We start from the raw sequence: 24780 nt of genomic DNA, 5'->3' as shown, positions 1-24780 counted from the left end.
ATCTGTTCTTTACTTCATGCTGAGACAGAATCCTAAGCCCCAGACCTCGTTTTCCATGGAAACACTTAAAGTAAGAATCAAGTATTTATCATGGTACAGAAAGTGGGAATCGACATTTATTATTACTACACTTAAAACACTTGCAGCAGAGCAAACCTCCACCTGTCGCTTTGTCACTGTATGGCAATTTGTTTTAGTAGCCTGTCTTTCTGATTTCTATCTCTTTGTCTTTTGTTGACTTTATATGACATATAAGTAAAACAGTTTCACAGAACGCGTGACAAAAGTCCAGCTCTGTAAGGCTGTTATGTCACTTTGTCTAAGTTTTCTTATCTTGGTTGAATCTACAGACTGAAGCATCAAGCTATGATATTTCCATCTCATGGGATGGAGAGATGCTCTCAGTGTTGCTTCCAATAAGAGCAAACTTCACACTTTTTGAACCTTGGCTTGTGAACTATAAAAAGCAAAACCAGTTCAAGAATTGCATGAAAAGAAGTTTCAGTAAAGTCTCAATGACACTGCAAACTGTGAAAATTTATAGTCATTGATATGTTGACGCTACCTGAAACTTCTTTTCTAAAAATGGATCTTTATAAGATTAAAAATGTGTGTCGCCAGTGAAACAAAAATGCCCACTGGTGACCACAGTTTTACAGTTTCCAGTTTCTGGCTCAAGCAGACTGAACTAACCCTGCTCTCCCAATCAATTCTGCTTATTTCCTCTCTGCTCACAACTTCCTGTCAAACAGGATGTAGACACTGAATATTCTGAGGCTGGCCACACCGCTACAGACACCGATTATTACTATGAGGAGATGGTTCCACAGCCAGACGGTGAGGTGATTGGACAAGAAGAGATACCTGTTCAGGTAAAAAGAAAATGACTCTTAATCACACATGTCAGATAAAACCAGATATATAGATAGATCTTCCATTATGAATTTGTTTTAAATATTTGTAGATTAAATTCAAATTTGTCAAGTGAGATCCAACAGCTAGGAAGTAAATATGTTTGATTTGTACCACAGAATAAAACCGGTTTAGCAGCTGTATGTTGGTGAGCCCAGTCCTTGTAGATTAATATTATAGTGTAAGTTCTTTCCTCTTGTTTACATATTTCTAACCACTCATTACTGTGCTGTTGGCACTGATGCCACAAAGCAACATGTGAGAGAAAACTCCTTTTGAGAGAGACTCTCCCACATTCATCTCCTTTAGCATCAAACATGTTTATGTGGCTCTCTTTCTCCTTAACAGCAAGATTCTGATGTTGTTCTCATGTCAAGATACCTACTTTAATATCTAAGTCATCCTGAAATAAGAACAAAAATCTTGTGGAAAGAAGCTCCACATAAGAATGTTTGATGTGTGTTTTTACCACAGTGACACAAGGAGATGAATAAAATGCATTTTTATATGAAAGAAAAGGCCAGTACAGTTGCCACTCAGGGTTCCTTAATGGTGCTTTTGTGTATTTTGTAAAAATAGTTTTTTAGTTCTTATGTGTTCATGTAGAAAATCAAAGTTCATTTTTTACTTATTTGTGTTATATGATTTTATTGACTTTGTCAAAATTTTGTGCTGAAATCTGTTGCAACTTTGAAGAAACCTTTGGTATGGTAAGGAATGCTGTTTGAAACACTATAGTATGAGTTACAAGCAAATATTTCTGTATTCCCACTGGATTAAAAACCCTTGTAACAGAGTTGGTAAGTACACATGTAACATTTTTGCTTTGCATAGAGTAGCACGTAGCAGAAGCTTGTTTTCGCAAAGTTTGTCATTATCAGTTTGTGTTCAGAAAGGTAAAAATGAAGGTCTGCAGCACAGACTGTACCAAACTCTTACAAAAATAAATTTATTTACAAATCATCAAACAGAAGCTGGTAATGAGATGCTCTGCTGAAAACCTACTGAGAAAACTAAAACAGAAGATTTAGAGTGGCAAGATAAATGTCCTTCATCGTTTATGGAAAAAAGCAAACTGAATCAAGGACTGATGAAGTTTCTAGGAAATGCCACATTGTTTTATTTTAACTCAAACTTATAACAGTTGCACAAGGTAAGTTATATTTAATCTGTTCCCTTTTCTGGTACACCTCCTTATTTCTACCCTCTTTTTTCTGCTACACTTACATTTTCCATTCTACACATCTCCCATCTCACTTCCCTTTCTTGTACCTTTATCTTCTCTTGGCTCTTTCTGTCCTGTTTTTCCATCCATCCTTTGGGGCTGTAAAAACGCTTCACAGCCCCAGGTAGAACCAGCCCTGGACGGAGAGGAGTTAGATGCCACAAAGACAGGCGGTGTGGGAGAAGAAGTCTTCACTGAGGAGTATGTGACTGGAGACGTGGGCATGAAGGAATATGATTATTCCTACAAAGACTACAGTGACCCAGTACCAGAGACCGGAGAGGCTGATGGCTACATTGGGCCCGCCTTGTCCGCTGTGACCGATGAGGGAGGCGTGAGTATTTTTGCTTTTGAAGCAAAAAATTGTTTTAACCAATCAGGAAGTTCTGGTCTTTGTTAAATTGTATTCAATGTCTTCTCAATAATTTGTTTGAGTTTGCTAAGTGTATTTTTTAATTTAACCCAAACCAACACAGTCCAGATAAATTTCTTATCTGGACATGGTGATGTCACTAAATTAGAAAACATTTTATTTAAAAGATTTCAAAGATATCCAGGCAAAACTCAGTCAACCAAAGAGAAATATATTGAATGCAATTCAAGACCTTGAAGTTACACTGTTGGTTGAAAATGCTTTTATTTTTAAAGTTAAAGGAAGCAGTAAATCAATGCTGTGGCTAATGCTCATGTAGAGGCTGCTAAACATAATCAGTAACCAGAACATTATCATCTGAAAGGTCATTCGTTTTCAGTGTATGGCTTTACTGTAGTGGTGGTAAGCTTCTTTTTTTATTAAAACTTTATGATAGTTAAGGACCAGGACTGTGGAGATCCACATCGGTAATCTAAGAAAAAAAAAAAAGATTCACACAAGAAAAACACATTTTCATTGTATTACATTTATTCTAATGCTTTAACAGGATTGTGGGAAATTGTTGGCTATTAGTGTTGACTTTTCTTTGTTTTATATGTGGAAGTAGCTCCGTAATGACTGTGTTGTGTTCCTGGATACTTGTGTGTTTTCCTCAGGCCGGCATCAGCGGCCAGAAAGGAGAGAAGGGAGAACCAGCTGTTTTGGAGCCTGTGAGTCTTTGTTGTGTTTTGTGTTCGCACAATGTTCAGAATTATGACAGCTGATTTAAAATATTTAAACGTTTTTAATCGAGCCAATAGGGCATCTTCATACTAAAGAAATGTAACTGCCAATATAAAACAGTAAAAGTAATTTTTTAAATTGATTAATTTTCAACCACTTATCAGTTTCTACTCTAATAAATATTGAAGCTTCTTTGGTTAATTAAAGTCTCAACAATTTTGGCTAAATTTCTTATATATCAGTTAAGGTACTAAATATTAAAAATGATAAACACATTTTTATTCATAATTTAGTTACTAACAGTTTTTTTCTGACTCCAGTACATCTGTAGGTATTATTAGAAGGATACTGATTTCTGCAAAGTGTAAACTATAACATCCTTTAGTCTTCAGTTTTTTATTGACATTTTTTATTTAATTGTTTTGCAGGGAATGCTGATTGAAGGTCCTCCAGGGCCTGAAGGACCTGCTGTAAGTAGTACATTGTCTGCTTTTTTGGTTGTTTAATTGATTAGATTGCATTATTATATCTTGTCTCTGTTTTTCAGGGGCTTCCAGGACCTTCTGGTCCTTCTGGACCCCCCGGCTCAGTGGGTGACCCTGGTGAGAGGGTGAGATTGTTTTTAATAGTGCAGAATTGTGATTAATAAGTGAGGAAATAGTTTTAGTGTTTCTTCCCTATTATCTTTGTTTAATGCTCCTTTTTGTCCTGCAGGGTCCTCCTGGTAGGGCGGGACTGCCTGGTGCCGATGGAGTTCCTGGACCTCCTGGAACCTCAGTCATGCTGCCTGTAAAATATCTTTACTTATTAATACTTTAGGCATAATTTCTATTTCTAATAATGTTTAAGGTGTTGCAGTGTTTCTACTCACTGGTAGCTGTAATTTTGTTTAGCCTACTTTATAAAAGGTGATGGATGTTTTATTTTTTATATCACAACAACAACTAATTAAATATAAACCTTTAGATTTATTCTGTATTTATGCTTCAAACAGTTTCTCACTTCTGGGAATGTTTCTGCTCTGTTAAAGTTAATGTTCACTAACAGTTTTGTTTTGTGTTATAATGATGTAGTTACTGTTGGTGGTTCAGCAAACAGATCTGACTTTCAGTTTTAAACAAACTTTTATATTTTCTTTTTGCAGTTCCGCTTTGGACAGAGTGGAGGAGATAAAGGTCCGGTTGTTTCTGCACAGGAAGCCCAGGCAGCAGCCATCTTGTCTCAGGCCAGGGTTAGTTCTGATTCTCTTTTAATTTTTCCACAAGTTTTTTTAATAAATAGTGATGATTTGCAGTTATCCATTTAGCTCCATGGTAGCCTGTGTCATTGATATTGCTGTGTTCTTTCTTATTGGTTGACATGAGATGTTTTTTATTTAATTTAGTCAAACGCACCAACTGTAAAGAGATGACAAATTAAATTAGAAAATGAAAAAAAACATAAAAATATTGTCAAAAGAAACTAATACATAAGTAACAAATTGAACTTTATTTTACAAAATCAAATATCAGTGCAGTAAAAATGTAAAGTTGTTGTTATGGTTTTGTTTTATTTGTTTTACTTAAACAAAATCATAGTAAATAGCTGCATGTTCCTATCATTGTTGAGGTTAAGATGTTATTATTATTTTTGTTTTGTGTAGATGGCTCTGAAGGGACCGCCTGGACCGATGGGATTCACTGGACGCCCAGGACCCCTGGTGGGTTAACAGCAACCAGTTACAGATCTGTTTGTTTCATGGCTGTTCTTTCATAAGCCTCTTTGTTCATTAAATCGCCGTTATCATTTTAGGGTGTTTTTTTGCATCATCATTAACGCCTGAGGAATTAGAAAACAGTTTGCTTTGATTATCTTGTTTTTCCTCAGGGAAATCCAGGAAGTCCAGGTTTGAAAGGAGAGAGTGGAGACCCTGGTTCTCAGGTAAATCACTCATTTCATCACATCGGTGAGTTCAGCCTACATGGATGTAAAACATCACTGCCATCTTTGTTTAGGGCCCCAGGGGTCCCCAGGGTTTGCTGGGTCCTCCAGGAAAATCTGGAAGAAGAGTGAGTAAAATAACTGTTTTTAAAGCTATTTGAAATATTTTGTCTATAAAAATTTTAATCCTTTGCAAAATTATTTGTACTTTTGGAAGTCCAGGATAGTTTTTTGAAAGTCTCAGAACAGAACCTCTTCATTTGACTCTATTTCATTTGTGTTTGTACAAGTATCACCCTGAAAAGCCAGAGCTGGATGTTATAAAACAGTGTTTTCCGTATCCTGTTGACAGGGTCGTGCTGGTGCTGATGGAGCCAGGGGAATGCCAGGAGAGACTGGAACCAAGGTAAAGTATTATTCATTAATTTGCAATAATTAGCATCATCAAATTGAACACAATTTGCCAGAACTCCCAAAACTGGCAGAACAGTCTCAGCTTTATGGATCAAATATTTTGAAATAAAACAAGTTTCCTAAAAATGTTTGTTTTTGTTTCAGGGTGATCGTGGTTTTGATGGCCTTCCTGGTTTGCCTGGTGATAAAGGGCACAGAGTAAGTTAAACATTAGTGAAACATTAGTAATAATATCAATTTATTTGTAGCTTTCATTCAACACCTGTAGAATGTCCAAAGTCTTCATCTGAAATATTCTGTCTTTAGGGTGACCCGGGTCCAATGGGACTGCAAGGATCTCCTGGAGAGGATGGAGAGAGGGTGTGTAATAAAAACAAAAACATGAAATTTATTAGAAAGTATTTTTTACATTTTGTTACTTCACATCTTTTAGATATCATCTACTCACTGACTCTGTTTCTGTAGGGAGACGATGGAGACGTTGGACCTAGGGGTCTCCCAGGTGAACCCGTGAGTGTTTCCATGACAACCAAGGAGATTTAACATCTCTGTGTTTTGAGATTTTGTGTTGTGCATGTAAATATATAAAAACTATTCAGTTTCTCACAAAAATATTCCTGGTATTTTTGGTTGAACTGGAGGATGATTTTACATAAAACTTGTTCTTGTAGCATGAAAGTCTTCAGATGTTTAGATGGATTCTTATTGGTTGTTCTTCGTCTTTCTGCAGGGACCTCGTGGTTTGCTTGGCCCTAAAGGTCCTCCAGGAATCTCTGGACCTCCTGTGAGTAAAATCAGTTTAAACTACTAATCTGTCTTATTTTAACCTCATTAAGTTATTAATGTCTGACCACAACAACCTCAGATCCTCAGGAACAAAATTACTAAATGAATCCTCAATATGTTTATCCGTGTAATTTATAATAGTTATGGGAAAGTCACAACTACCAGTTAGAAACCCACTTGATTTTTTCTACATATGTATTCTAACAGTTTGAGATTTTTTATTTTATAATTACCTTAATGCAACATAATAATTATGCCAGCTATTTAGCTTTATTTGCTAATTTCGTTCAGTTGGTGTCCATGATTAATGGTGTTTGCATAATCTCTTTCCAGGGTGTAAGAGGAAATGATGGACCTCATGGTCCCAAAGGAAACTTGGTCAGTAACCATTTAATCAATTATATTTTCTTGTAATCTGTGTATGTATCTTGTAATCTGGTAGTTGCACAAGAAAATCTATCTAAAATGAGTTATCAATCTCATTTCTTCATTATGTGTCTCTTGGTCATCATTTATCGTCTTGTTCTGTCATTAAGGGTCCACAAGGTGAGCCAGGACCTCCAGGTCAGCAGGGAACTCCAGGAACTCAGGTGAGAAACCGTCGGCTGTCTCTCTGTGTGTCAACTAACTGAAATAATTATGTGCTGAAGTTTTTATCCTCCAGACTGAGATGCATTTAAAGCTGCGTCTCCATAAATTTTAATTCCTTCATTCTCAAAATATGTGAGAACGCCACATTGTTTTATGTTTATGAAAATATATTATAGTTAGTTATTTTTTTAATACTAAAACTTCTGAGTCCTGTTCGTTCCAGTATTAAGGTTCCCTAAAAACATAAGAGTCGGTCAAACGGGCAAAAATTATGTTCCAGACAGGATCTCACCAAGACCTTTACCTGGACTGAATACAGAAACACTTAAACTTTTTCACTTTCTGCAATGTAACAACCACAAACTTTAACATGTTTTCATAAATTTTTGTGACAGAGTAAGAAAATAGGAGATGTTTTTTCCATTCTTTTCCACATGAATGTTTGAAAAGTGTTGCATGCATAAACATTTTTAACCCTTCACTCCTTTGACTTAAAAAAAATACCATATTAGCAAATAGAGACCAGCTGTGTGTAATTTAGTGTCAATAAAAGTGCAGATCTTCTGTGACGGACTCAGAGATCTGATAGAAAACATCATTGATCAACCAGCATCATGAAGGCCAGAAAACACAGCAGAGAGTCAAGGAGGAACCTCTGGAAAAGATTAAAACAGGATTATTTGATAAAACAGCAATGAACTTTGATCTCTGTTCAATTTATTATCTGAAAATGGAAAGAATATGGCACAACTGTGAGCTTACTAAGACATGAAGAAGGTTTGGCATTAATTGAAAATTGATGTTAACAGAAACTTAATCCAATCTGAAAGCTTTTTTAGAAACAGGAAGGAGTAAACATTTCTTAAGATGCAAAAAGATATAATAGAGTTGTAATTCTGAAATATCCACAAAGAATTGAAGACCCTCTGAGTTGTACAGCAGTTAAATATTGTGCAGCTTCAATGTGTAATTGTTGTTTTTATGTCACCAGTTATCAATCATGTTAATCAGGTTTTTGCCGCTTAGATGCTGAATTCTTCATGTCTGCATCTCAGTGTTATAAGTTCTAGATTTGTTTTATATATAGATATTCTTGGAGTGTACATCTACAATATGTTTTATTATTTCAGCAAAATAAACTCTGTTTTTCTTTGCAGGGAATGCCAGGACCGCAGGGGGCGATCGGACCACCAGGAGAGAAAGTAAGGAGCCAGAAGCACCACAGATTTTTACATCTATTTCAGACTTTATGATGCATCTTTAACCAGATTTGGCCATTATTTTAGTAGAGAAAATGGATGGATAGCATCATAAAGCCTTCATTTTCCAGATGTAACTACTTGTTTAAATGATATCTCAAAAGAACCGAGAATAATCCTTTCATATTTTATAATCTCTAGATTTTATTAAAATGTTATATTATTAATATATGAAATACTTTTGAAATGCAACCTTTCCTGAGTCCTCACCTATTAGCAATTGGTACCACCTTCAACCCTGAAAAGGATAAAGTGTCTATATTAAAAACATTGATGGTTTAATGGCTTTTACTTATAATTTTAGATTTTTACCATCTTAACTTTCTCTCTAGGGCCCCACTGGAAAACCAGGTTTGCCTGGAATGCCAGGAGCTGACGGCCCTCCTGTAAGTTCGTTTTGATTAATTATTTTATTTTTAGATTATATAAATACAGCCAACACTAAGGCTGAGGATCTATTTCATTTATTCTCAGGGTCACCCAGGAAAGGAGGGGCCTTCTGGCACTAAAGGAAATCAGGTTGGTTTCAGAGTTCTGAATATATTTTTATAAAACACATTTTAAAGTTCACAGAGTTACAGAAAGAAGGTCTGAAAATAACAAATATTAATTTGTGTAATATGCTTTCAACTCTTTGTCTTCAGGGTCCCAACGGTCCTCAGGGAGCGATTGGTTACCCTGGACCTCGTGGCATTAAGGTCAGTTTATTTTATTCAGAATTTACCAAAACTAATGTAAAATTTAATTGTTTTTACTGAACCTTTGCTAAGTTTTAATTGAATTCACTTTTGGAGATCTTTTGCATTGCAATGTAGAATAAATTGAGTCAATTCAAAGGATTTTATTTGTCAGCTGTTATTTTCTGTCTCACTGCACTGATAAAATGATCCTCTGGTTGCAGGGAGCTCAAGGAATCCGGGGCCTAAAGGGTCACAAAGGAGAGAAGGTGTGTCCTTGATTAATGGTTTAATGCCACCAACAGTATCACAGAAACATTATGACATTCATCCATAGATGACTAACAATAATACAAAACAAAAGACAGCTTGTCCTTTATTGTTATGTGTTTTTATCCTCAGGGTGAAGACGGATTCCCAGGAATTAAGGGAGATTTTGGTGTCAAGGGAGAAAGGGTAAAATAAATTATACATCATAGATGGCTGGATTAATCTTTAATAAATTAACTATTTATCGTCTTCATTGTACTGATCAGTTTTATGGTTTATTGTTGTTTTCTTTATATATACTGAAGGCGTTGTTTTGTGTCCTGTTGGTAGGGTGAGATTGGAGTACCTGGACCTAGAGGAGAGGACGGTCCTGAGGGGCCAAAGGGTCGTGTTGGACCCCCTGGTGAGCTTGGAACAATTGGCCTCGCTGGGGAGAAGGTATGAATCTTTCATTCATCTTTAATTTTATATCTATTTAAAGTGGCATCCATATTTAAAGAGATGTTTTGAAACAATGTTGTTTAAACCACAACACATGCAGAATGTTTATCTTGAGGATGAAACTCTATCGTCCATCAGGCAACTTTAAAAAGTAACAGAAAAACATGGCAGACTCTCTAGTTTCACTGAAGTTTCCTGTTTGAGAACCTTAAAATTTCTCTGTCAGCTGCTGTGACAGTGAAAAAATAAAGTGGACCAAACCAAAGATTTACATCAACATTTTCAGACCTTTACTTAATTTCTCACCTTAAACAACTTCCAATGTTCCACCACTGGTACTGGAGAACTTTCTGCCATGGTCCAAATGTCTGCAGCATTCAGCCAGACAAAATGCTGCACAGCAGAAGACATGCAGGATGTCTGAGAAAAACATTTTGTGGATATGTTACCCATTACTTCTCATAGAGTATAATTCTGTCTAATCTTCTTGTAATTTTGGTCAGGTCTCTTTGCATCAAACCGATCTCAGTGACTTGACATACCATTTTTAAATTCTTAAGATTACGCTTCTAATTTTTCTGGTCAACAATTGTAAGAAGGATTTGATCACTTTCAACAAAGAAATGAACAGTGATCATTGAGAAGAGCATTTAGAAAATTGTAAATAAAAGTAGATTTTTTTCCCAGAAATTGATACCTTTTACTTTTTTTTTGTTTTTTTGAGGGATTTAAACTTGGTGTACCTGGACTTCCTGGATATCCTGCTGGTCAAGAAACAAACTGGGAATCAAGGTAAAAATAAAAATAACAGTTTACTAAATTATTTTCTTTCATATCACTGCCAATAATTTATATATTTCTTTACTTTTATTATGCTTTAATGTCAGACAATATCAGATGTTATTAGCAGCTACATTAATATTATAATTAAACTGCACAAATCAATTTTTTGCTCTGCAAATTGTGTTTCATGCTCTTTAAGTATCTAATTCAATATTTTGTTTGTTAAATCAGGGAGTTACTGGAAAACAAGGACCAAGAGGACAAAGAGGACCAACGGTAATTTTAATTAATTTAGTTATCCAGTTTATAAAAGCTGCACAGGTCAGTAATTTTGTCAGCAAAGGGTGCAAAACTTTAACTGAATTAGGGCCAAAACAATAAGTTTTTAACTGTTTTACATTTGATCTCACAGCTTCACTTTTAGATGGATCTCTTGGATTCCTGGATTAAACATTTAACCTCCAGGGGTCAGTAAAGAAAATATGTTTCTGTAGGGTGTATTATTATTATTTATGTAGCAATATGATTATCATGTATGACTATTATTTATTTATACCAGAATATTTGGTATATCATTTATCATTATATCATTTTTTATATTTAAATTATTATTTTTTGTTTCCATACTCTTTTTAAGTATTATTTCAAGTTTTTTAATTGTTAAATCAGGGAGTTACTGGAAAACAGGGACCAAGAGGACAAAGAGGACCAACGGTAATTTTAATTAATTTAGTTATTCAGTTTTTTTATCTCAACTCTTCAACTTTATTTAATTATATTCTGTTCTGTTTATTAATATTATTTTATTTTAAAAATACCTAGCCCAAACCATAGCATTTGATTAGGATGTCTATTTATTTATTTATGTGCTCTAAATGCTCTGGACACAATATTAGACTGAATATTTTGTTTTCTGTGTGTATTTGTTTAATTATCTGTGTTTTAATTAGGGAACATCTGGAAGCGAGGCCCTCCTGGTCCTCCTGGAGAGAGGTGAGTGCTAATTAATATTTCCATTCACTACAGAAAACCCTCCTCTGATTGTTATCTGCCAACACAAACCTGTAGAAGACATTCAGCCATTGTCATCATATCTTTTCTTAACGATTTTCATATTCTGTGTTCCCACCAGGGCTTGCCTGGACCTCAGGGAGCAAGGCTTGCCCCAAAGGACCTCCTGTAAGAAAATGTTTTAATGAAATGGTTTTGTAGCTTCTAGTGATGTTAATTATTTTATTACTTATTATTAATAATAACATTACAGGGACCACCAGGAAAAGATGGACTGCCTGGACATCCTGTAAGAGAGGAGAATGTTTTATATGAAATGGTTAGTTTTATATATTTGTCATAAAACATTTCCAGATGTGTGAAGTGACATTTGAGGATCTTCTCACTGTTAGAAACTCTGAATGTTTGTACATAAACATACATAAACAGAGCAAAGTTCTCAGTTTATTTGCAGGTGTTAAATCATTTGCAATGATTTTATTCTTTATAAACAATTTGAATTAAATAGAATTTGAGGAAGTTTTGGATTAAACCAATAATCTTGAGTTTGCTTCAATTAATCTTAATTGTGTGTCTTAACAAACATTGTTTAGAGATCCTATTTTATTGGAATCTAAACCAGCAGCACAGATTATCTGTTCATTCAGTTTCTCTTCTGCAGGGTTTCCAAGGTAAAATGGGTCCACCCGGACCGCCTGGAGTTGTTGGACCTCAGGTGAGCTGAAGTTTCATCTTGTTGAACTTTTATCTCTGTTTTTTGTTGTAATTTCATTTTCTTTAATAATTTTCTCCTTCTGTTCTTTCCACCCCCGACCTTTTAGGGTCCGTCAGGAGAAACTGGCCCCATGGGTGAGCGGGGCCACCCTGGCCCCCCTGGTCCACCTGGAGAGCAGGGGCTCCCTGGTCAGTCAGGGAAAGAGGGCACTAAGGGCGACCCCGGGCCCCCAGGAGGTCCTGGAAAAGACGGGCCCCCAGGTCTGAGAGGTTTCCCCGGAGAGAGAGGACTTCCTGGAACCCCTGTAAGTACAATCAATAGAAATACAGAAAACAGGTGTTGCCAAATTTTTAAAAGATCATCAAGTATCTAATTAAATATGTATGAAATGCACCACTAGTAAAACAAGAACTGGGGCACAGTCTCCATATGCAGCCACATGCAGACAACAAAACATACGCAGCTCAAACCCACCGGCTGCCTGTTTTCCAAATGGGTTTGTGGTCTCAGTCACTCACTCTGTGTCTTTTAGTTGAGCCTGAGCCGTTACTGAATCTTAATTCTCATTTTAAATTGAATTAGACATGGCAGATATGCAACATATCTCAATGTGAACACGTACAGCACGTTATTGTTTCTCATTTTTGCAAAAAGTATGTGCAAAAGTATTTATCATTCTGCAGTACTATATATCAACTCACAGTCAATATCTAAATGTCAATGACTGTAATATTGAAATCTCTATTAACTAATTGGATGCTAGTTTTGGGAGGATTTTACATTCCTACTCATGATTCTTGCATTAAAATCTGCATTTGTCCAGTTGGATGGACTCTAACTACCCCAGACAGCCACAACATGTTAATGCTTTATGTTGTTGTGATGCTAAAGCTCACAGGAAATGAAGGGATGTAAAAGAAAGAAAAGAGTTTGCAGAATATAAATTAGTCTTAATCTATCCATTCATCCATCTATTGTCCTCTGCATGTCCAGGTTCGGGTCGCAGTTTAATCATCATCACAATATTCTGGAATAATGTTGGGTTTTTTAAATTGTGCAGCTCTACTAATCAGTTTATTAATGAAATGCTGCTTTTTGCCCAAACCTCCCTGCTACACCTGAGGAGATGCATTGATGGTTTTAAAAGGTTGCAATGCAGAAAAATCTGTTTTAATAGCTAATTTATTGTAAGTTGTACAAAGTTAAGTGTTGAAGTTTAGCTGCTGCTGTTTTCAAACAGGGTTCACTTAGTGAGAAAATGCAAAGTTGAATCTGAGCCAAAGCTGGTTTCAAGAGGATCAGTTCTTATTAAAATAATCTCATTATCAGAAATGAGATTTCCTTTTTACAGAAAGTGTGTAGTGAAAAACTGATTTGTTCCTCCTGATGTTTATTTCCAGGGTGGAGGAGGACTGAAAGGAGGAGAAGGACCTGCTGGGCCTCCTGGACCTGCTGTATGTTCTTTAACCATCTCAGATGTTTATATCAATATTTAAAAAATATAAACTCCTATTTCCTATTTAAGTTTTAAGTTTAATTTTGGCATAAATCTTTTTCAGTGTTTGAATTTTTTAATGCATCTAAACATTGCAGCTCTCGTTTAGGAAGCATCTACTGTGATTTAATCTGTTTCTTGAACTTTTCTAGGGTTCTCCTGGTGAGAGGGGCCCAGCTGGAACTGCCGGACCTGTGGGGCCTCCGGGCCGACCCGGTCCTCAGGGGCCTCCTGGACCAGCTGGAGAGAAAGGAGTCCCAGTGAGTGGTCTAGACGTTTTTGTATCTGGAGTTGACAGTGGGAATAATAACTAATCTAATTCCTAAAACATTGTGCAGCTGTAGGAAAACTGACCCAAACTTATTGTTTTTTTATCTTAACTTCTGTTAAGGGAGAAAAAGGACCTATTGGTCCAGCGGGTCGAGACGGAGTTCAAGGACCGGTGGGTCTGCCAGGTCCTGCTGGATCACCTGGAGTACCTGGAGAGGATGGTGATAAGGTCCGAAACTCAAAATTCATTTTATTAAAGATTGGCCTTCCTACACATGCTTACTAAGTTCTGGGATTGGTTTATACTGGTAACTGATGATTAAATTTATATCAGGCTTTATGCAGAGTGACAACATTTAACAAATTCTTTAGACATGCTAATCTGGATAATTAGAGAAACCTGCATGTTCTAAAGAAATTAGTTGAAACAGAATTATAAATACAACTCTAGAAAAATAAAATAGATTAAATTCTAAAGGTGTGAGTCAGATATTGGGCTTTTGTTTCCTATAATGAAATAAAATAATGTGCTTTTGTTTCAGGGTGAGGTTGGAGAACACGGTCAGAAAGGAGCCAAGGGAGGAAAAGGAGAGCATGTGAGTAAAAACAATAAAACTTTCATATTTAATTTTAGTGGTAATGGTCACAGTGAAATGTTTCATGTCTCTCTTTATTTCATTTTTCTATGTTGTTGTTTGTCAGGGTCCTCCTGGCCCACCTGGTCCAATGGGTCCAGTCGGTCAGCCTGGTCCTGCTGTGAGTTCAAAGTTTCATTTATTTATTCCAGATTTTTTAAACATGATGTTTCTGGATTTGATTGTTGGTTGAACATGTTCTTATCTCCACGTCTTTATTTGTGCTGCAGGGTGCAGATGGGGAACTGGGCCCCAGGGGCCAGCAGGGGCCGTTTGGCACTAAAGGTGATGATGGGACTCGAGGATTTCCAGGAGCTCCAGGACCAATCGGACTGCAGGTAGAAACAAAACTAAAAGGATGATTTTCTTGGCTCCTTCTCCCAGAATATAAGATTTTTCAGAAACTATCCAAGCTGCATTTCTTTGTTTCTGAAGTTTTTCCGTTGAGTTTCTTGGCTGAAGAGTTTTTATTTAACATCATGTTCTGTTCTGCAGGGACTTCCTGGGCCACCGGGTGAGAAGGGAGAAACTGGCGATGTTGGACCTCTGGTGAGTTTCACAAAATACTAATTATGTTAAAAAAAACATGTGATGTGACTTCTTCTTTAAAATAAAATCATAATCAAAAATAAAAACAAAAGCCTCTTCCTGTCTCCAGGGGCCTCCAGGACCTCCTGGACCTCGCGGCCCTGCTGGTCCCAACGGAGCCGACGTGAGTCTCCAGAACTTTTCTTTTTGTTGCTACAAACGTACAAACGTTTAAAACTAAAGTAAAACAAGTAAAAGAACAAACAGCTTTGGGTTTAGTTCCAGCTACATGAACCAGCTCAGGCTGCTGGAGATTTATAAAAAAAACTTTTTTACTTTTCATAAAGTAAATGTTCATATAATGATTTACTGTCAGTTTGTTGAGTAAAACAAAAATATATTTTAGTTTCTTCTGTTACTAGTCAAACATGACGGTTATTAGGATGTAAATGTGTCTTTATAAGGTTACCTTTGTCTAATTAAATACATTTTTCTTTGTGTTTCAGGGTCCTCAAGGTCCTCCTGGTGGTTTAGGCAATCCTGGACCTCTTGGAGAGAAGGTCCAGTGTTTTTGGAAAAAAATAATGATTTTAATAAAGCAACAGTTTTAAAATGTTCTATTTTTTTCTCTGCAGGGAGAACCTGGTGAAGCTGGACCTCCTGGTGTTGGAGGAGAGCCTGGAAAGAAGGTGAGAACCTGCATCCAACTAGATCTTTAAAAAGTTTGGGTGTTTAGAAACAGGTGCAAACTTGATGGGACGTGCAACGCTGATATACAAAGCAGGTGCAACCAAGATTACATCAGTAAAATGAGCAGGACATATACTGATCATTTGACATTTGAAAAAACTGGGAGGAGGATTTGCAAATGTGTTGACTGCAATGTGATTTATTAAACCAGAATCCGATTGAGTGATGTTTTTGTGTCTATGTGCAGCATAGACAAATAGTGATGCAAAAATGTCTGTGGTCTCTGTGGTGAGCAGGAGGCATAGATACAACAGAAGGCGCCGCTCCTCCTTGGAGCTCCAGTTTCCAAGCTTCAGAGTTTCCACCTTACAGATCAGCCCTCCTCCACAACTCTGTCCTCAGCTCCTTCAGACTAGCCAGCAGCAATTAGCAAATCCCTGTTGGGTTGCATCTCTACTGAGCTCATTATAGGAGCGACTCCTCAGTGCAGCACTGATAAAAAGGTTGTTGAGGTTAATAGAGGAGCCGTGTTGTTCTGACTTTCTGAAGGAAGAGTTTCAGAAAGAGAAGGAGTTTTTAAAGAGAAGCTCAATTTCAAAATGTTAAATTATAACGTCAAATTTAGCATTTTTATAAGAGCTAAAGGTAACATATTTACTTGCTTGTGCCTGGAAAATACATAATTCTGCCCCTTTAATATCAGGCCCTTGGTGTGTTAATCAACAGTCACTGTTGTCTCTGATTGGTCAGCCGTGTCTGCATGTTAATGAAGAGTTGTGTTGTCGTTGACAGGGGCCTCGTGGAGAGCGTGGAGAAAAAGGAGAGGCTGGACAACCTGGAACTGCTGGACCTGCAGGAGGAAGAGGACGACCCGGAGACGACGGACCCAAAGGAAACCCAGTAGGACACACACAATGAGACACACACACACAGGTGAATAAATTAAAACATTCTAATCTTAAACTGTCATTTGTTTTTCCAACTAATTTCAGGGTCCTGTTGGTTTCCCTGGTGACCCCGGACCCCCTGGTGAGGTCGGACCCAGAGTGAGTGTCTTTTAGGATTCTTAATGCATCTTTTCTTTTTATTTCAAATCTTCTTTATAGACCCAGTTTAGTACCACTGCTCTATACTGGCTTTAATAAGCCAGTATAGAGCAATTTAGGAAACATTTTAATGTTTTCCTAAAATAGCATAAAATCTGTTTCTGACTTTGTTTTCAGGGTCAAGATGGGGCCAAAGGTGAGCGAGGAGAGGACGGTGAACAGGGAGAGTCGGTCAGTAAAAATATGAAACAGTTCAGATTTTAGGATGAAACATTTTAATCTTTTCGTTTCTGAATGTTATTGTTTTGTTTCTCTGTCACAGGGTTCCCCGGGACCTCCTGGAGAGAATGGACCTCCTGGTCCGCCAGGAAAGAGGGTAAGAACATCTTCAACGTTTTACGGTTCACTGCTGCTGATGAGCTGATCGATAAGGGCTGCAAACAAGCAGCTAAAATTTATCTCTACTCTGCGTTTGATGAAGAGTTTATAGAAAAATCTCTTAATGTTAAAAGATGAAACATTTTGTTTTATTTCTTTGTGTTTTACCTGTCAGGGTCCTGCTGGAACAAGAGGAGCAGAAGGACGACAAGGAGAGAAAGGAACCAAAGTGAGTGTGTTTTCCAGATGGTCATCATGACGTCTCAGTTTAAACATGATCACTGCTTGACTTTACGGCCATTTACAATTCTAGATAATCCACAAATATTTGGTTCTACTTGGGACAAAACAAACAGGAAAATAAACAAATTCAGACTTTGATTATGTCTCTGTTCTTCATCACACCAGAGAAATAATGAACTTTATCATTAAATTAGATGTTTGCCTTCCTCTGATGTCAGTCATGCAATAATCTCCACTCTGGGTCACACTTTTAAGGAAACCATCATGTCTAACCTCCTATCTATGAGTTATGGAGTAACTCAGCAAAATGTTGACAATAATTATTATTGTTCACAGGGAGACCCCGGTGCCGTTGGACCTCCTGGAAAAACTGGACCTGTTGGTCCTCAGGGTCAACCAGGAAAACCAGGAACAGAAGGTCTGAGAGGTCTGCCAGGATCAGTGGTCAGTTCTTTTTATTTTTATTGTTTTATATCTGGAAATGCAGCAACGATGCAACATTTTAAAGACTATTTGGGGTCGTCGCTGAATGTGTTTGTGTTTCAGGGAGAGCAAGGAGCTCCAGGAGCTGCTGGACAGAAAGGACCGCCTGGACCGATGGTACGACAACAGCTGCCTTTCTATTACAAATGTCTGCAAAACGTTGTTAATAACCTGCTAATGTCAAAAAAACACAATCTTACAATTGTGGTGTTTTCATTAAATAAGAAACGCAACTAAAACCACTTCCTGTTGACTCCTTCATCATTTCCAGCAGTAGTAACATCCTGTTGTTGATCACATGACTTGTGTGATACAAAGTGTTTTTATTGCAGTTTTGCAAAAAACACAAATTTCAATACTTCCAAAAAACCACTGTAGTCCATCACAAAAACTTTTTATCCATTTTTTTTAAACTGGTTTGTTTCCAATAAGCAACTTTTTTTTTGTAATTCCAATTTGCGCAACGGAAACGCCGCTTGTGGAAATACCCTTCCATGTTTTGCTCTGTTTAGCAGTAAAGCTCGTTCCCTCTGGTATCTTCTCCAATCCTCCATCTCTCCTTCATTTTGTCATCTGATCTTTGTTTCTCCTGCAGGGACCTCCGGGTCTGCCTGGTCTGCGTGGAGAACCCGGAGCGAAGGGAGAGAAGGGCCACCAGGGTCTCATTGGTCTGATTGGACCTCCAGGCGAGCAGGGAGAGAAGGGAGACCGAGGTCTGTCTGGGCCGCAGGGGTCCACTGGACCCAAAGGAGAGCCGGTAGGTTTAATATCTACACATAATGAAAATAAATAAAAAACCTTTAATAATTTTAGACACATTCTGTGTAATGACAGGGTATGGCTGGAGGCACCGGACCTCTCGGCCCAGCTGGTCCTCCTGGTCTTCCTGTGAGTTTTAACACGGCATCATTTAGATTGTGTGTCACTTTTAATAAAAATTAAGATTTTTGCCATTTTCAGGGACCCCAAGGTGTCAAAGGAGCAAAGGGTGCAACAGTAAGTTATAAATATTTTTTAAATAATAATCTAAATAAATAAATGTGAATACATCGAGAATAATTCTGATTCCGACAACCTTCAGGGAGGATCTGGTCCAAAAGGAGAAAAGGGAGTACAGGGACCTCCTGGAGAGCCTGTGAGTTTTACTTCCTGTTCTGTTTAATAAACTTCAAAAACATTTTAACATGAAAATCAACTGTTTCCTGGTCAGTTTGTGGATTAAAGTGTAAATCTTAATCCAGGGTCCACCAGGCGACGTCATTCAGCCGATCCCCATCCAGAGGAGTCCCAAGTCCAAACGCTCCATTGATGCCAGTCAGCTGCTGCCGGAGTTCGACCCGGAGATGCCGGCGTCGGACACGGCCGGCGCAGAGTTCCTGATGGGCAGCGAGGGCATGGAGGAGATCTTCGGCTCTCTGAATTCACTGTGGCGCGAGATCGAGACGATGCGCTTCCCTGTTGGCACACAGGACAGCCCGGCCCGCACCTGCCAGGACCTCCACCTCAGCCAGCCAGAACTCAAGGATGGTACAGAACAAAGTCCAAATATTCACCTGCAGCCTCATTTTCCAGCAGATCTGAGTCATGTTTGATGCTATTCCTCAAAATTTTAAATTACTAATTTATAAAGTCAATTTAATCTGTAAACTTTGACACTTAATATAATATTATTGAATAAAAGTAAAGAATAAACATATTTATCTGTAATTTTCTGTTCCTTCTGCAGGAGAATACTGGATTGATCCCAACCAGGGCTGCTCCAGAGATTCCTTCAAGGTCTTCTGTAATTTCACTAGTGGAGAAACGTGTCTGCACCCCAGAAAAGGCATCGACACGGTCAGTCTAGAAACATTACAAAAACTTTATTTTGAATCTCAGATCTCACAGGTGCAAAGTTAGTAATCAGATTATATTTCCAGTTGGAAAAAACTTTCAAAATCTCCACCATAACGGATTTAAACTTATTTTAGGCAACGCGATTAATCTGCATCATGTAATATCAGCACTTTGAACTTTTTAACATTGATAGCTCTACTATGTTTACTTAAAGTTTTGAGAAACTGGGTGTCAAACTCTTGTTTTCTCTTACCAGGTTGCCATGAAAACCTCAAACTAGACTTATTAAATTAATGCTCCGCCTTTCGTTTCTGACTGCAGGTAAAGATGAACACCTGGGCCAGAGAGACTCCAGGCTCTTGGTACAGTCAGTTTGCCTCTGGCAGTAAGGTTAGTAAACCATAAAGTTTTTAACTTTTTATTTATTTTCTCCACATGACTGAACTCAGTTTCAGCATTTCTCTTCTCTCTCTTCATCCGCTCAGTTCTCCTACGTGGACTCCAACGGTGCGCCCATAGCTGTGGTCCAGCTGGGCTTCCTGCGTCTCCTGAGCGTCCAGGCCCGTCAGAACCTAACATACCACTGCCACCGCTCAGTGGCCTGGGCCGACCGAAGTGCCAAGAACAACCACAAGAGGGCGCTGCACTTCAGAGGCGCCAACGACGAGGAGCTGAGCTACGAGAACAACCCTTACATCAAAGCGCTGATCGACGGCTGCTCTGTGAGTCCAGCGCTGATTCTGGTCCAAATGGGGAGAAAATGATGAAACGGTCCATAAAACAGAACCAAATTACAGAAACATTCAGCAACCTAACTAACCTCCATCTGGAGGAGTGTTCAGACAAGAGCTGAAACAATTAATCAGATTAATCGTGATAAGTTGATTATTAAAATAGTTGTCAACTTATTTAGTAATTGATTAATCATTAAGTGGAATATACAGCATATTAACTCTAAAACATGCAATCTGACTAAATAACAGTATAGTCAGAGCAGCAATTAAGCAAAAACACTTAGAACATAAAAAATCTTCTTTGTCTGTAAATCGTTTCCACCCAGAACTGCTATTTTTTCACTCTTTGCATCCAATTATTAATCAGTTGATCCAAAATTAATCACCAGATCAGATCAATGTTAAGTAAAGCAGAAAACTGTTTTAGCTGCAGATTCATCCTTTGCTACAAATGATCAAATGTTCACTAAAAGAAAAGTTTTTATTGCATTTTAGGAAATAAAATGTTCTTTTCTAAAAAAATTACTTATTTATTCATTTATTTGCATTTTTAAAGTATTCTTAATAGTGGATAAAATAAGATGAAGTGCTTAAATGCAAAACGTGTACATTGTGGTAATGTTTTTATGTGAATAAAATAATCAATTACTAAAATAATCATTAGTTGCAGACAACATTCTTCTTTATTCTCCTTTATGTGGATCAGCTCAGACATGCAGCATTAACAAGTTAAACTCATCCAAGCTGATAAAATGTTTAAAGTTGGACTTGTTCTCTCCTGCAGTATCGTAAAGGCTTTGACAGGACAGTCCTGGAGATCAACACGCCGCAGCTGGAGCATCTCCCTCTGCTGGACATCAAGGTGACAGACTTTGGGGAGAGCAACCAGCAGTTTGGCTTTGAACTGGGACCTGTCTGTTTCCAGGGCTAAACACACAAACACACACCACGCAGAACACACACCAACACTCCCACACACACACACGCACTTAAACATGCACACGTGATCAACATACATGCCCAGTAATTTGTAAATTAACTTGTAAATGACATTAAATACATAAAACCCACACAGAAACACACACTCACTCTCACTTATGCGCCTCGGGAAACATTTCCCCAGCGGCTAACGGACTTAAAAACACAAGAGAAGTGAAATTAAACTTGTGAAGAGGAGAACGACGACTGGGAGCGTGACGGCATAGAAGGAGGAAAAAACCAGGAGAGAACATTCCTTGGAATAAAACGTTATTTTCACGAGCAACAGGAAGGATCCGGCCTGAGATGGAAGATGGAGTCGGCGGCACGACGCCTGCAGCTCCCTGGTCTCCAGTCCCACCTCATTCCTCCCCCATCCCACTTCCTCCTCCCTCCACCCAGATCTCCTGCTCTACCTCCCCCACCTCCTTCTGAAAAGAGTCACATGCAAACTTCATCTCCAGGTTTATCGTGCAAAGCAACATGATTAACAGTCACTTTAAAAAACTGAAAAGTAGCACCTATCTTCCTATAAAATATTTTATTTACTTTGGTTTGCAGCTTTACTGTTATACAACAACTTGAATAAAAGTTATTGACGTTTTTGAAGTGCCTTGTTTTACCTCATGAATAAAATCTGAATTCAGGCTGAAACAGTGGAAACAAAACTCAGATTTGAACCAGAAACAAACATCGTTGCACATCTAAACTTTGGGTTATTTCTGGGTGGTAACTGGTTTTGTTTCTTCGTGTTAATCATGTTGCTTACATGTAAACTCATCCTGCTTCACATCAGGAGGAACCAAAGAGTTGATGTCACCAGATAAAAACAGGGGCCTCACCACATGATCTCTGCAGGGTCTTACTTATCTGATTCTTTATTATCTTCATCCTGAGCTTCTGTAACGTGAACTTTCTGCTCTGTAAAACATCATCGACACCCTGAGGTTTTACCTTTTGTTGCCTAACATGATTCCCTGCTTAAATGATTATTAAAATCTGTCTGAAGGTGCTTTTAAACTCAGCATTTTTGTTCGTTGGACAAACTGCTGCTGACATAAAATAACAGCTGATGCCTCCATCAGTGACGTTAAAGCCATTTTTATAAGCTGTGCTGAACATGAATATTTCTGGTGCCTTTGTAAAGAAAACAATCCAAAATGGCCTCAGCATGCATGTGCAGTGACTGTCTGTACGTAAACGCTCCCTTTTCATTTGTAGGAAAGATTTACTGAATTAAACTGTGTATCAAGGTGCTAATTATACAAAACTCCATTTTTAGTCTCTTTTCTATTTCACAAAGCGTTTTAGGAGGGAAATGTGCATTACAGTACATTTGTACAGAAATAGCAATATTTTATTGTATTTATTTAAAACAGGGTGCTTTGAGAATAAAATAAGAACTATTATTTCAGACAGATGTGTGTTTCAGTTGTATTTATTTTAAAGCGGCTCAACTGAAGCGATTGATTTGCATGTTATGATCTCAGTCAGCCGGAGCTTCTGTCCAAACCCTGAACAAACATCTGTTGTACAACCAAAGAATCTGTGGCCGCGACTTATTGTAATATCCCTTTTATAATGTTTTTATCAGCTGTACTGTGCCTTTAAATGTTGCTTCCACTATATTGATTAAATGGTGACTCTCCAGTTCTGTCACATTCCTGTTTCCTTGCTAGCAATAAAGTTTACAGAGTCCATTCCTGCAGCTCCTGCAATAAAAAAAAGACTAAAAACAATCAATTTCTGCATGAGACCACAGGGAGGGAGAGGGAGGCGGTGATGGGAGTGGATAAACATTTGTCAGCCATGATGGAGTGAAAAGTGATTTCTAAAATTATGGGGTGATTTCTGACTGGAGTTCTGGTTTGGTTTGTTTGTTTTTTGTTTTGTTTTAAATATAGCAGTAAAGCGAGGAGTGACGGCCAAAAGATGAAACCAAAACAATCTGTCCTTCTCCTTTGAGAACGACCTCAAATATTTGTTTTTGTTGTGTTGAAGACAAAAAAAAATATGGTGCTGAAAAGTTTTATTTTATAATGTCTGTAAGTAATTTTTTTAAAGTTGGTTTGGTTAATATATAATCTTTTTAAAAGGAGATGTTTGAGTCTTCGTTTTTCTTTCAACTAACGCTCTTATAGTGGCAGCTGCGGTTGCTGCAAATGACCAGCAGGTGGAATTTAATAATTTCTTGATATTTTTCTTGCAGATGAATATTTTTTAAGTTTTTACCTGAGCTTACAGAATTAAGAAGGATTTTTTCTAAATTGTTCTGGCTGGTTTTTAGTGTTACAATCCAGAACTTTATCTGATAAAAATAAAAAACTCTCCCAAAAACAATTTGTTCCAATTTCATCAGCTGAATGTATGAAAATTACATTAAACATAATTATCTTTTTTTCTTCTTTAAGCACCACTGTGCAGAATAAGACCAGAAAAAGCACAAAGTGAAGAAGCAGCAAAACTGTTATATAAGACCAGCAGGAAACATGGAGACAAATTGATCAAGATAATCAAGATAAATTTTTCAAGAAGTTTTGACTTAGTGTTCAGTAACGTTTGAACTGGTTCCTTTTCCATGGCCCTAAACTTACTTATTGATAAAAGGTATAGAGCGATGATTTAGTTTAAAAACATGAGATTTCTAACTTTATTTATATTGATTTGTTTTGCATAATAATTGACTTCTTTGATTTCACCAAGTTAAAGCTGAAGGTTACGGTGCAACAGCACCATCTAGTGGTCATCCCAAGCTTCTGCTTTTCTGAACTATTCAAAAATTTAAAACAAATTAAAATGATTAAACAATATTATCTAAATTATTTAGTGACACATTAAGGAAACAAAATGAAACTATTAAAACCCTTGAATGTAATAAAGAAATATCTTTGTATGTATCAAAATGACACATTTGTGAACATTTGAAAAACAAATGCATAAAAACCGCAAATTTAAATCACTTTACTGACGCTGAAGAAGTAAAACTACTTTGTGACCTTTGAGATTCTGTTTTATTTCTAAATCCTTATATGTTGGAGTGAAAACAACAAACCGTCAGCTTATTGTGTTCAGAAGCAACATGTTAAATTTTGAAAATTTGTTTTGAACAGATCAGAAAGTAAAGCCGTTTTAACGGCTCACCTGCAACATGTGAAGGTGAAGAGATCTCAGTTTCAGCTGCTGGAAGAACGACATCAGACCTGAGAGAATACAGAAACTGGGAGCTGCTGGTTGATAAGGTTAATGTGCATTTTATGATAAACATCTGGAACATCAATGATGGATACAGATGTGGAGTTTGAATCCTAGTTGTGCCCAAAAACAGGAAACAAAAAACAAAAAACAATTCCTGACTATATCAGGT

The 24780-nt window shown here is 37.4% G+C and overlaps 1 protein-coding gene across 1 annotated transcript in view; it reads left to right on the top strand.

Moving 5' to 3' along the window:
• LOC122844034 (collagen alpha-2(XI) chain-like) overlaps positions 1–22928 on the top strand; it is a 49002-nt gene extending 26074 nt beyond the window's left edge. Inside the window, exons 9-62 of the mRNA XM_044139238.1 lie at positions 739–872; positions 2256–2471; positions 3167–3220; positions 3662–3703; positions 3781–3843; positions 3948–4022; positions 4378–4464; positions 4876–4932; positions 5100–5153; positions 5228–5281; positions 5506–5559; positions 5712–5765; positions 5874–5927; positions 6033–6077; positions 6298–6351; positions 6687–6731; positions 6890–6943; positions 8102–8146; positions 8536–8589; positions 8678–8722; positions 8848–8901; positions 9105–9149; positions 9283–9336; positions 9481–9588; positions 11325–11367; positions 11507–11553; positions 12008–12100; positions 12207–12404; positions 13501–13554; positions 13748–13855; positions 13987–14094; positions 14408–14461; positions 14568–14621; positions 14731–14838; positions 14996–15049; positions 15159–15212; positions 15535–15588; positions 15664–15717; positions 16511–16618; positions 16711–16764; positions 16942–16995; positions 17087–17140; positions 17318–17371; positions 17722–17829; positions 17932–17985; positions 18464–18625; positions 18703–18756; positions 18829–18864; positions 18950–19003; positions 19110–19395; positions 19595–19704; positions 20026–20094; positions 20190–20426; positions 21223–22928. Of these exons, the coding sequence (XP_043995173.1) occupies positions 739–872; positions 2256–2471; positions 3167–3220; positions 3662–3703; positions 3781–3843; positions 3948–4022; positions 4378–4464; positions 4876–4932; positions 5100–5153; positions 5228–5281; positions 5506–5559; positions 5712–5765; positions 5874–5927; positions 6033–6077; positions 6298–6351; positions 6687–6731; positions 6890–6943; positions 8102–8146; positions 8536–8589; positions 8678–8722; positions 8848–8901; positions 9105–9149; positions 9283–9336; positions 9481–9588; positions 11325–11367; positions 11507–11553; positions 12008–12100; positions 12207–12404; positions 13501–13554; positions 13748–13855; positions 13987–14094; positions 14408–14461; positions 14568–14621; positions 14731–14838; positions 14996–15049; positions 15159–15212; positions 15535–15588; positions 15664–15717; positions 16511–16618; positions 16711–16764; positions 16942–16995; positions 17087–17140; positions 17318–17371; positions 17722–17829; positions 17932–17985; positions 18464–18625; positions 18703–18756; positions 18829–18864; positions 18950–19003; positions 19110–19395; positions 19595–19704; positions 20026–20094; positions 20190–20426; positions 21223–21369 (4325 nt within the window). The 3' untranslated portion in view covers positions 21370–22928. The remainder of the gene's footprint in view (positions 1–738; positions 873–2255; positions 2472–3166; positions 3221–3661; positions 3704–3780; positions 3844–3947; positions 4023–4377; positions 4465–4875; positions 4933–5099; positions 5154–5227; positions 5282–5505; positions 5560–5711; positions 5766–5873; positions 5928–6032; positions 6078–6297; positions 6352–6686; positions 6732–6889; positions 6944–8101; positions 8147–8535; positions 8590–8677; positions 8723–8847; positions 8902–9104; positions 9150–9282; positions 9337–9480; positions 9589–11324; positions 11368–11506; positions 11554–12007; positions 12101–12206; positions 12405–13500; positions 13555–13747; positions 13856–13986; positions 14095–14407; positions 14462–14567; positions 14622–14730; positions 14839–14995; positions 15050–15158; positions 15213–15534; positions 15589–15663; positions 15718–16510; positions 16619–16710; positions 16765–16941; positions 16996–17086; positions 17141–17317; positions 17372–17721; positions 17830–17931; positions 17986–18463; positions 18626–18702; positions 18757–18828; positions 18865–18949; positions 19004–19109; positions 19396–19594; positions 19705–20025; positions 20095–20189; positions 20427–21222) is intronic.
• Positions 22929–24780: the final 1852 nt, after the last annotated feature.

This window comes from Gambusia affinis, linkage group LG14 (assembly GCF_019740435.1).
Source record: "Gambusia affinis linkage group LG14, SWU_Gaff_1.0, whole genome shotgun sequence".
Classification (NCBI taxonomy): Eukaryota; Metazoa; Chordata; class Actinopteri; order Cyprinodontiformes; family Poeciliidae; genus Gambusia; species Gambusia affinis.
Note: the sequence above shows the minus strand (reverse complement) of the source record. Positions and strands in the feature narration are given on the sequence as shown.